The sequence below is a fragment of the Zootoca vivipara genome, chromosome 7 (assembly GCF_965207765.1).
Source record: "Zootoca vivipara chromosome 7, rZooViv2.hap1.1, whole genome shotgun sequence".
Lineage (NCBI taxonomy): Eukaryota > Metazoa > Chordata > Lepidosauria > Squamata > Lacertidae > Zootoca > Zootoca vivipara.
Genome location: NC_142590.1, coordinates 55,700,903 through 55,713,720, shown reverse-complemented (window position 1 = coordinate 55,713,720; position 12,818 = coordinate 55,700,903). Strand labels below are relative to the sequence as shown.

Below are 12,818 nucleotides of genomic sequence, written 5' to 3'. Positions count from 1 at the left end.
AAAGGCACCTGAAGGCAGCCCTTTATTAGGAATTTTTTAATATCTGATGTTTTACCATTTTTTATATATGCTGTAAGCTACCCAGAGTGGCTGGGGAAACCCAGCCAAATGGGTGGGGTATAATAATAATAATAATAATAATAATAATAATAATAATAATAATAATTCGTGAGGGCAAAATAGGGAATGGGAGAACCACATACACCACTTTCAGCCTCTTGGGATAAAGGTGGGGAAATAATATAATATAATATAATATAATATAATATAATATAATATAATATAATATAATATAATATATAAATTTAAAGTGCCTACTCTTAAGCTTTCAACTGGTTCTGCTGCTTTGAGAAACGACCCTTTAAGACTACAATCCTGTAACCCATAACCCGCATTTAACTCAATAGGACTTATTTCTGAGTAGGCATACATAGGATTGTGCTGTAAAACATTTAAATGACCTTTTTTCTTGAGAGCACAACTCTGAAGTGTTGTTGAGTCACAAATGGAAAATGCAATATGAACAAAGAAGGTTCAGAAGTCCTCTGTGGAAAGCTGTTTCTCTCTGGCTTGTGGTTCTATGCTTCACACTTAAGCTTGATAGGGCATGTGAATTTGCAGAGGCATTATTTCTAGGATAGGCATGCAAATAAATGAACTGTTTGCTAATTATCAGCTTTCTGGACAGAGACGTAGCATTTAATGAGAACTCAGCCCTGCTTCCTGCCCATTTCCTTCACCCTTCCATATGGCAGAAACTGGGCTCTTTTGACAAAGGATACAAAAGATGGATGCAGAAGCACCATGCATGAAACACAATCAAACAAGACTGAATTTGGCAGTGCGAACTGATTACATAAGCCCTTTGCAGAGATAGGCAACGTTGTCCATGCTGAAAAAATGGTCATGGAAAAAAAGGAAAAAAATTACCTACATAATTTTAACCTAAGTCAGATTTCAAACACAGTTAGGAGCCAGCATGGCAGAAAGATGCAAGTCATCCTCTTGTTTCTGATCTGCCAAATGACACTGCTAAATGGCTCCTTCCAATTTCTCCTCTTTAGTTCTCCCTCCCTGTAAGGTGCATATGGAGCTGCAGGTGGACTTTTGCATATGCATCCTGCTATATTCCGTCCACAATAGTGGGCATAAGAAAGCTTAGCCTTTTTCCTGGCAGCTGAAGTTCTATTGAGCGGAAAAGTAATCACGCATCTAAGCCATCTCTTAAGGATTCTTTAGCTGTGATTCCCGCATGGCAGGGGATCAGAATAGATGGTCCTTGTGGTGCTTTCCAACTCCACACTTCTATGATAAAGCACACCATTTTAGCTTTTTTATTTTTTTAAATCATTTTATAAAATTTGTGTCAAAACCCTTCTTGTTTAAGAGGTATTGTGCAAATAATGTTTTTATATATAGATGAAAAAGCATTCTAGTGCAAATTTAAACGCTGACTATTATGATAAAAGTAAACAAACAAATATGCTGCCGAAATGCTGCCAAGAGGGAAAAAAGTGGCATGGCAATACGATTCAATTGCCTGAAACATGACTGCACACATCAAAGCCACGCTTCTCAAAAAGAGACAGAAGAGAAGCAGGAACCTGTTGAGATTGTGCTGCTTCTTCCATTCCTTCGAAAAGAACCAGATTTTGTAAACTCTCAATAGAAGCAGGAGAGGCAGGGGTAAAAGGCAGGAGCGTATTTATTTATTTAAGGGATTTCTTACTTACCCTTCACCACAAGGTCCCGAGGCATGTTACAAGCATTATAACCATACCATATTAAAAGCCAATGAAACACTTGAAAACAAACCCAGGAGTGCACATCAGGCAATTGTGGTGGTTTCATAAAAGACTTAACCATAACAGGCTAGAATAAAGCGGTGTGTCTACAGCAAAGGATGGAAACTATATAATGAAGTTACTTAACAGACATCTTTTTGGTGGTAGGGGTAGACTGTGAATTTGCTAGCTTCTGGGGTATATGTCAAGGCTGCTTTGAGAAACATTACAGTCAACACTAACTGCTGGTTCACTACCAAGCATTTCAAAGTATGACGTTACCATGAAAATTAATCTAGGCCTCCCGTGTGCTCATTGCTCGGAAAGATGTGCACTTGCAAAAGGCTGCCCTGGTCATCCTGCCACAAAGCAGTGGGGAGTAGGGCAATGGGAACACTCCTCACCATTCCTGCAATGATAGCATAATCAGAAGGACAGATGAAATGGATAGGGATGGGATCACTGCCAGGAACAGAAAAGCAGAATTGATCACTAGTCCAAACTGGAAATCTCTTATGTACCAAAAACCCCTTCCAACTGCATCTGTGCTGTGTGCTTTATGCATCACAGGAAATGCAGTCTATGAGCATGAAAAGGCCAAATATCAGCAGGTGGAATTCTAAACAAACTAAAATACAGCGTTGAGCTGCCCAAGGCATGTTCCCTCGCACCCTTCCCCACTTACTGCTGAGTTACAGCTGACAGTCTCACCAGCTGAGAACTACCCTACATGGCAAACATTGATTTCACTGCGTTCATTTCAGTCTACTTGGACAGTTGTACGATTTGCTCACTAACCAATGAACTTGTACACACTGCATGGATCAAAACGGCTGATTGAGCAACTCAGTACAGGGATGAAAAACTGCAGATGGAACGTCTTCAAAGCATCAATATTTCCTGACCATAATTGATAAGTGAACCCTTTCCTGAATACTGGTTTGGTGTAGCCCAAAATGCTTCCCGAAATGGTCTCCGATATGGACCTTATAGATATGCCATCTGCAACTGGGGAGAAAATTTGGGAGAGCCATTTCATTTCTGCCCTAGTGCAAATCTATTGTAGGGATGTTTAATGACATACAGGCATTCACATGAATAAAGAAATAAACTCAGAATTAACACATCAAATAGGAGTAAAGGCTTGCAAAACATGAGGTGTGTGTCATGCCAACCTCACACAGTGTTTTGTAGAAGACTGCCCTGTAAAACTACCTAGCTAAAAATACAATGCTTAGGTGGAAACAAGCATCATGAAAACAAGCATCATGAGTGCATTACAATACACAATGGAACAAGATCTGACTCCAGATTGCACTGTAGAGCTTGCACCGGTTGGACTGCATGATCTTCAACATCTCTTCCAACTCTCTTATTCCAAACTGTAGAGTTGGAAGGGACCACGAGGGTCATCTAGTCCAACCCCCTACAATGCAGGAATCTTTTGCCCAACATGGGGCTCAAGCCCACAACCCTGAGATTAAGAGTCTCACGCTTTGCCGAGCTCCCAACAGGTCTGTGCATGGAAGATTCACTAGCTAGTACGCTGGTAGCTTCCACTGCCTCCTGCAGTTTGGTCAGACTCAAACTGCGGGAGGCAGTGGAAGACAGGAGTGCCTGGCGTGCTCTGGTCCATGGGGTCACGAAGAGTCAGACACGACTAAATGATTAAACAACAACAACCCGCTGGTAGCTATAAATCAAAACGGCAAATCCAATTTAAGTGATTATTAGGCAGGAGAAAATGTGATGAAAAGAAGCAGCAGCAAGTATAATAACACCACAATAATAATAAAAAAGCTGTCATACAGCCACGTTTTGAATGCTGTGCAGAATTCAGGTTGTCCCATGGAGCAGGTGAAAAAGAGAAAGGGGTTAGAGTATTTTCGCTCTGAAGAAAATCTAATGATCCCACTCAGTCAGCAGGGAAGTGAAAGACTGTGCCAAGCAAGCAGAGTTCCATAGCAGGAATCCTACTGGGCTGCAGCCCTGTAACTGCCTTGGCCAAGGTATTTACTAGAGATGTAGGCAGACTCTGGGTGAACACTGCAGAGACCTGTTTGATTCTGTTCCACTTTTTTTTTTATGAGGATTACAGCAGGATTCGACAGTCAGAGCATAATGAGGGTGCATACAATATCAAAGCAAATTAAAAGAGAAACTGCAGACACTGCTGCTGCCTTTGACAAGTCTCGATCCTTTTATAAATATATTTAAACATTGCCTCTGCCAAAAACAAGCTTTGATCTCCTGGGGAAAGAGGCCAGAATCTCTCTTTGCTCTACTTGAATTGCAAACTTTTAATTACTTTGCTAAGTGTTAACATTTCTGCTCAGTCCTAAGGGCCAAGCTCCACAAAAATCTGTTTTATATAGCCTATTCTTTCCACTAATATTTTATTTCTTACACCCCAATCAGCCTATCAATGAAAAACCAGACATCCCCCTCAATCTGTTTCTGTCTGTAGCATTTGCTAGTCCGCCTGTATGCACAAAATTTATTGCATTTACCTTACAGCTCTTCTGTGGAGTGGGAGGAAGAGAAAGAGAAAACAATTACTGTATCCATTGTATAGACAGAGAGCCTAGAGAATCTTCCTGACTTGCTCCACATTAGCTCTGAGATTTTGTAGAGAAGAGGAATAGAATGCACTGTAATCCAATGCTACTCCAATTGCAACTCTGCTGTTGTTCTTAGAAGGACCTCAGTGGACTCCAATCGATGTAAATCCGAGGTAGGGAAATGACACCCCTAGTTTTTCCAAATGGGACTAGCACAACAGGAGGTCAGTATAGGTGGAGGAGCATAAGGTGCCTCTTGGGCTGCTGGGGACTTTGAAAAATATCCTTCCCAGCTTTGTACCATCAGACTATGCCAAGCCCAAAGGTGGCACTGCCTGGAACTCCTTGTGCCCAGTTAGGTAATTGTTTGCTTTTCTGATTGTCGACCTAAGTTTTCCTGTGTGAGCTTTATTGTCCTGTGTGTGTGTGTGTGTGTGTGTGTGTGTGTGAGAGAGAGAGAGAGAGAGAGAGAGAGAGAGAGAGAGAGAAAGAGAGAGGGGGGGAGTCTAGCTTTGGTGAGAATGCGAAGATTCAAGGGCCATTGTCCTTGGTCCTTGACAGCAGTAATCTCATATGACTGAAATTATTAGGTTGTTTTATGGATTTATATGCTGCCCTTCAATAAGTTTCCAAGACAGCTGACAAAGGCTCAAAATTACAATAAAAGTTTTTTTTAAAATAATAATAATATCAAAGTAACAGAAATATGGTGCTGGTACCTGGAAGTGAAATAATTTGGCACTAAGCTCCTTGCGTAGAGTCCAAAGCTACTACCTTGTAATGCTGTATATAGTCCAAGTTTAAACTCGTCTCTTGTTTGCAAATACAATAAGCCCGCAACTTTAGCACATTTAACTTGTACACATTCAGCTTTACGTGTGTGTCAAAAAAAATATGAACAGGGCTAGGATTCTGTGGAAAATGATGTTGGCAATCCAACTTGCCATTGAACCCAATGGGTTTTGACTATATACAATTTTGACTTTAGGTGTGATGCCCAGAACACAACATTACAGGCTTACTGTAGACTAAACAATAAACTTGAGCAGGATGTTTTAGCTAGGAAACAGGAAACAATCCATGTTCTTAAATAATGGGCACTGCATTTTAATACAAAAATTTAAAAATCAATATATTAATAGTGTACGGAAATCATATCTACTCAAATGTAAGCCCCATTAAGTTAAATGGACTTACTCTCAGGTAACTGTGCATAGATATGCAGCTTAAGAAATCTGAAAAAGATGCAAGATTAGCCCCTCAGCAATTAGATTCCACTATAATCAAACAAGAACAATTCAAAAGCATATATTCTATTCATTGAGGAGTGTGATTGGTTTTATAGTATTTAATTGACCAGTTCTGAACAAAGCTAGAGTTTGGCTTCTCTCTATTATGCAAATATAGCTCATAAATTTTGACAATGTCAAAAGTAGCTAATGGCACACCAATTTTTAAATTGTAAATTACAGGCTGGTTAGCTTAATGTCTGTTCTGCTTAAATGGGTGGTATTGTTAAAGATCAAGTAGCCAAGCGTATAGAAGAAGCAGAGCCAGAATGACTTCTGCAAGGGCAAGTCCTGTCTCTTGCATCTGTATGAGTTAAACAGAAGTGGTCTGGTTGCCATAGCGTACTTGGACTTTCAAAAAGATTTCAGCTAGGCACCTCACCAAAGACTCTTGAGTAAGCTTAGTACAATAGTTATGGAATAAGAGGAGAGATCCAGATGTGGATCAGGAACTGGATAAATAGCAGAGAGCAGAGAGTGGCAATAAATGGACAGTTCTCTGATGGAGAGAGATAGAAAGTGGAGTCCCTCAAGGGTTGAGACCAGTGCTGAAGTTAGATTCAGTTACCACTCTAGGGAGATTTTGTGCACAGAATGGGGAATGTACGGCCATGTCATTTGCCTTAGGCAGTAAAATGGCTTGGGCCACCTCATGGAGAACAGGGTGCTGGACAAAATGGGCCACTGGCTTGATCCAGAAGGCTCTTCTTATGTTCTTGGTGGCTGGTCAGATTCTGGTCACAATTCAAAGTGCTGGTTATGACTTGTAAGGACACACAGTTTAAGACCAGGGCAGCTGAAGAACTACTGTTTTCCACATAAGTCTACCCTGGCTTTAAGATCTTCTGGGAAGCCCCATTGACATCTGAGGCCCATCTGGTAGGGTTAAGAGAGGTCCTTTTCAGTATCCCACCCACGGGAATTCCCTTCCCAGGAAAGCTGGTCTTGCCCCTTCATTGATTAACCTTCTGCTGTCAGGCAAAGACCTTTTTCAAGAGGAGGCTTTTGGCCTATGATATGAGTACTCAGCCTTATGGGGATTTTAACTGGCCATAACCATCTGCCATTCTGTTTTTATTGTACTTGGAATGATTTTATCTGCTTTTTTAAATTAAAAAATACATATTATTTTGTCTTGTATATCTTTCTATCTTTGTAGGGTGCCTTACGCACTAATGTGGAAACAAATAAACAAATAAAGCAAAACCCAATCTAATAAATATGCACATCAAGATCCAATCCATGACTGTCTGTAAACAACTGCTCTGATAACACAACTGAAGATCAAAGTTTTCCATTCTTTTTCCTTTCTTTGCATATTGTGCTATTGTTTCCTTTGGTTTATGTTTCTCATTCTTTCCTATAAAAATTGGAGAGAAAGCTCCTGCTATTTCTTTATGTGGTTATCTTCCAGCTGTGTGGGCAGCACTTGAAACAATAAGCTAATCTGAGATAATAAAACCATATTTATAGAAGAAAACCATACTGAAAATGGCAGATGCAACTGTAGCTATTGTCCTGTTAGGGATTTTACATCAAAACACATTCCTTCTATTTGTACATAGTTATTCTTTTCTACCATTCAAGTGTGCCTCAAAGTACCGTACTTTGCCTGTTGTTTAAATGATAGGCTAGCCCTGCTTTCACCAGCCTGGTACCCTCCAGATGTTTTGGACTACAACTCCCATCAGCTCCAACCAGGGCAATGTTGGCTCTCATCAGCTGCAGGGAGCATGGGAGTTGTAGTCCAAGTGATCTGGAGGACACCAGATGTCTCTTCTGCAGATTAATTCCAATTGTTTGTGTTTCACTGTCTTTATTTTTAACTAGCTAATTTTCCATTTTCAGCTACCTCTAGCTCCATTAATTTCACAGACTGCATCAGTTAAGGTCACCACAATGCCATCTATGTATAGACTTAGTTTGTATTCATTGTTTTTCACTTTTATACCCTGAATCATCTGGAGCTCTCTTACTGCTAATGGTTCCAGGCACAAGACAAATAAGAGGGCCTATAAATTGTTGTTTTATTGTACTGTCATTTTGAAAACCCATTTGCATACAGAGGGAAAAGTCTGGGTCCCTGTTAATGCTATGGGTGAGACAGAGGATCTTCCTCATTACTAATTGCCTTATGAGGAAGTTAGAAAACCCATGCTTCCTCTCTTAGTAAATGACAGTAAAATCTCTATAATTTACCTGCTAGAAGGTAGAGTAATTTTTTTTTTTTACTCTGGCAGTGGCTTTCCTTCCAGTTGCAAAAAATCTGAATAAATTCATGCAAAGCAATGGAATGGAAAACTCACTTCCTCTGCATGATGGTTCTAAATTATTTTGCCTCTCAACATTCTAATTTGTACAACTTGTGTTTCTAGAAGATGTACTGCAGTAAAAAAAATACATTGAACAGCTTTTGTATGTGCTACCTGTATAGTGGATTAATGCCAATATTCTCTTTGTGTGGACAGTGCCATTTTGCCTATATAAGGATCCACACCCACCTCTGTACCTCAGAAACAGAGAGATTTATGTATTTATTCATTCATGAAAACTAAATGAAATGGAACCATAATCTCCACCAAGCATCTACTACTCCCAATTTTATGGACACCTATTGTCTCTGGGAACTTCACCTGCCTGAGATGGGCTTTGGCACCTGCTCCCCATCACCTCCCATTCAGTGCTGATGACCCCTGTTATTTTTTTTTACCTTCGTTCTTTCTGTTGTTGAGCTGGTTAAACTGCTCGGTGAACTCTGCCAGCGATTCCTCAATCGTTTCTGTCCGAGGAACCGAAAGGGAGAAACGCCGCTTGAAAGTTTTCATCTTGTTCATTGTACCTTCTGTAGCAAGGTGACAACAGGATCTGGATTGGGATGGAAGGAAAAACAGTCCATTGAGGAACTCAGCCAGATTAGAGACCAGTGTACCTGGGCACTGCAATCCAAACTCAGAGGAGGAAATCCAAACCCCATAGCAATGACAGATATTTCCAAAAAATATCCAGTGTTCCATTCACGAGCAGTTCATCCAACTTTGGGTTAGGGCTTATTTCTCATCTGATGAGATGGATCTATTTTAAGCAGGCCTGGAATGGACTTTTAGCGTCCAACGTAACACAACAGCAGCAATTCCATGTGCTTAAATACAGAGTTCTGATTATTCAGAAAAGTGTCTGTGCTTTCAACTTCTGGTATTGGACCCTGGCTGGTAGCGCCAGGCCAGATTTAGGTGGGCAGGGGTGGGGCTTGGGAAATATGCTCTCAGAGCACCCACCTCCACCCCACTGCTCATTGACTTTGATTTATGTCTGCTCAAAAGGAGAGGGCAGAGGAAGGATAAACTGCTGCGCCTTCTTCTGGTTCTTCCTATGGCTTTCAGGCTGGTAGATGACAGGTAAACAGGGAGCAACAGCAACAAGGAAGATGAGGAGCATGGCCATGTTGGGTTAGCAATAGACCCCATGATAAGTAAGTTGTGGGCCTTGGCAGGTGCCTGGTAATGATAGACCAATACTGACCCTGCAATTCTGTCCAGGGCAGCTGTCTACCAGCTCCATCTGGTATGCCGGCTGAGACCCTACCTGCCCACAGACTGTCTTGTGAGAGTGGTGCATGCTCTGGTTAACTCCCGATTGGACTACGGTCATACCTTGGATCCCAAATGCCCTGGAACTCAGACGTTTTGGCTCCCGAACGCCACAAACCCGGAAGTGTTTGTTCCAGTTTGCGAATGTTCTTTTGGAACCCGAATGTCTGACAGGGCTTCTGCAGATTCTGCTTGGCTGCAGCAGCTTCTTGCAGCCAATCAGAAGCCATGATTTGGTTTTCGAACATTTTGGAAGTCACAGTACTTTCAGAATGGATTCCGTTTGACTTCCAAGGTACGACTGTACTGCAATGCATTCTACATGGGGCTACCTTTGAAGGTGACACGGAAACTACAACTAATTTAGAATGTGGCAGCTAGACTGGTGACTGGGAGTGGCTGCAGAGACCAGTCCTGAAAGACCTACATTGGCTCCCAGTACGTTTCTGAGCACAATTCAAAGTGTTGATGCTGACCTTCAAAGCCCTAAACAGTTTCGACTCTGTATACCTGAAGGAGTATCTCCACCCCCATTGTTCAGCCCGGACACTGACATCCAGCACTGAGGGCTTTCTGGTGATTCCCACACTGCAATAATTGAAGCTACAGTGAAGCAGCCAGATGGCTTTCTCGGTAGTGGCACCTGCCCTGTGGAATGCCCTCCCACCAGATGTCAAGCAAATAAACAACTACAGTGGAACCTCGGTTTATGACCACCTCCCTTTACGAAAACCTCCGTTTACATGCCGAGGACCCAGAAGTGTTTATATCCAGGGTCCACAGCGTCGGGTGCGCAGACGTGATCTGCACAGCTCGCGCATGCGCAGAAGCGCTCCATCGGTGCTTCACGCACACGCAGAAGCGTGCCTTTGGCGAGCGAACACCTCCGCAGAACGGATTGCGTTAGCAAACCGAGGTACCACTGTATCTGACTTTTAGAAGACATCTGAAGGCTGCCCTGTTTAGGGAAGTTTTTAATGTTTGATGTTTCATTGTGTTATTCATATTAATATTATTAATGGTGGGTGGAGCCACAGTCAAAAGTGGGTGGGGTCTGCAGCATTGCAAGATTGTACAGTTCTCTCCCTCCTTCCAATTACCCCATCAGTGTGAGCCAAGTGAAATTGGGCAAAGAGTTGCAGTTTCCCCGTCCCAGAGCTAGAGGGTAAATTCTCAAATTCTTTAAAGCCCTAAACGGCTTGGGATTAGGTTACTTAAAAGACTAATGTGTCCTACATGTAACCAACCGAAACTTAAGATCATCTTCAGAGGCCCCACTGAATGAGGCCAGGGCAGAAGGAGGACCGTTTTGGTTGTGGCACCTAGTAGTGGTACATCCTCTCCAGGGAGGCTTACTTGAGACCACCTGTGTTCTCAGCACCAGGTGAAGACCTTTCTATTCACTCAAACAACTTGCAGTCTGGGCCTCTCAGTTCTTAAATCTGTGTTTTAACTTTTTGGGTTGTGGAAACTTTCATTTTTGTTTTATTTATGCAAGGCTTTGGTTTTATGTCTTATTTTGCATTTAAATGAAAATAAGTCTTGTTTATTGGAAGCTGCCGAGAGAACTTTGTTATGGGGCAGCATACAAATGCCATGAAAACAACTACTACATAATGATTTAGAATCGCACAAAATGCTACCACACTAAGTTGCTGCTTCCTAATCTGAAAGAAGCAATTGCAAATGCAATTTGGATACATCTATGTCCCCAACATCAGCCTTCAAATACATACTCATAGCTGCCAAGTTTTCCCTTTTCTCGCGAGGAAGCCTATTCAGCATAAGGGAAAATCCCTTAAAAAAGGGATAACTTGGCAGCTATGCATACTTCAAGCTGAAGTTGACCACCAATAATGAAACTCACTTGTCACTTTGTCTCTAGTTTATGGGTGCTTCAAGAAGCCTCAGATTCAAGATCACTTGGGGCTAATTTTGTGGTTTTGTGAAAGCATCCTTGAAAGCTAGAGAGACATTATCTTCAAATTATAAACACAATCTATTAAAAGCAACAATGAGCTCATCACTCAGCTTCCTCTCAGGCTGCCTGCATTCTGATCAGGCCACCTTGGCCTTTACCTGAGAAATGATTCATTCTAAAAACATTAGCAGATGTTTGCTGCCTGCAGTGGCCTCAAACCAGCTTTGCTTCCCCCCCCCCCGGGGTTCCCCACCCCACAGCAAAACTAATAAGCACTATAGATTATCAGCTGTTTGGAGCAGCTACATGGCAAGACTAGGATTCTTCTCAGAGCAGAGAATCATCTCAGATTCAGACTTGGATTTCAATGTAAAATATGTGTCATTGGTTGGGCTGTACATCTGGGGCCAAGGGAATAACAGAGCCTTAGCTTGGGCAGACTCAGGTCTCCTTTATTTCAGCTCACATACAGTTAGGAATCTGCAGCCTCTCAGAAGAGCGAGATTGTCAAAACACAGGAATTGAAACTGTACATCTTGTGCTCCCATTAATTAACTTTGCTTCCACAGGAACATTTCAATTGTTAATTAGCACATATGCACCCAGGGCACGAAGGCCAGTCTGACTGCAGTTTCTAGCATCCCAAGCATTGCTGGTCTTCTAGACATGTTCTTGCTTTGCCAACCCGGTGCCCTCCAAATGCTTTGGACTACAGCTCCCATCAGCCCCAGCTAGCACAGCCAATCTGGCTGATGGGAGATGTAGTGTATTTTCTATGAAAGTGTGACCTGAAAGTATTTAAATAAATAAATAAATAAAATAAGTGTGAGAGAGAAAGTGACCCCAGACTTAATGCTGAGCAGTGCCCAGTGCAAGAAATAAGTGTTGGCAAAGCAAGGGCTTTGTGAATACAGGGTTATCAAATTCGGTATATATGTAAAAGGAAAATTTCTAATTTCCAGAAGCATTCAATTTCAAATGACGAAACTTCTAAAAAATAAGATATACAAATGAGTTAAAGGGAAAGCCAAGTAGGACAAAGATGGGTAAGATGGGGGATATTGGGCTTGCCAGTAGTACATGTGAAAAGGACCAGGGGATCTTAGCAGACCACAAGCTTCAAATGAATCAACAGGTCCTGTGTGAGTGTCTGGAGGCGGTTGGAGGTTGGATGGCGGCTAACAGATTGAGGTTGAATCCTGACAAGACAGAACTACTGTTTGTGGGGGACAGGAGGGGGGCAGGTGTGGGGGACTCCCTGGTCCTGAATGGGGTAACTGTGCCCCTGAAGGACCAGGTGCGCAGCCTGGGAGTCATTTTGGACTCACAGCTGTCTGGAGGTGCAGGTTAATTCTGTGTCCAGGGCAGCTGTTTATCAGCTCCATCTGGTACGCAGGCTGAGACCCTACCTGCCCGCGGACTGTCTCAGCAGAGTGGTGCATGCTCTAGTTATCTCTCACTTGGACTACTGCAATGCGCTCTACGTGGGGCTACCTTTGAAGGTGACCCGGAAACTACAATTAATCCAGAATGCGGCAGCTAGACTGGTGACTGGGAGCAGCCGCCGAGACCACATAACACTGGTCTTGAAAGACCTACATTGGCTCCCAGTACGTTTCCGAGCACAATTCAATGTTGGTGCTGACCTTTAAAGCCCTAAACAGCCTCAGTCCAGT

General features: G+C 42.3%; 1 protein-coding gene across 8 annotated transcripts in view; it reads right to left on the bottom strand.

Annotated features, from left to right (window-relative positions):
- The window catches only part of CDK18 (cyclin dependent kinase 18), a 96,299-nt gene that overhangs the window by 34,043 nt on the left and 49,438 nt on the right, over positions 1 to 12,818 (bottom strand). For 7 of the 8 annotated variants that reach the window (XM_088674307.1, XM_060277100.2, XM_035121848.3 and 4 more), the window contains one exon: positions 8,345 to 8,499. In XM_088674307.1, the coding sequence (XP_088530433.1) occupies positions 8,345 to 8,468 (124 nt within the window). In that variant the 5' untranslated portion in view covers positions 8,469 to 8,499. Of the gene's footprint in view, positions 1 to 4,294; positions 4,709 to 8,344; positions 8,500 to 12,818 lie in introns of those variants that run through there. The other variant, XM_035121851.3, reaches the window with a different exon arrangement.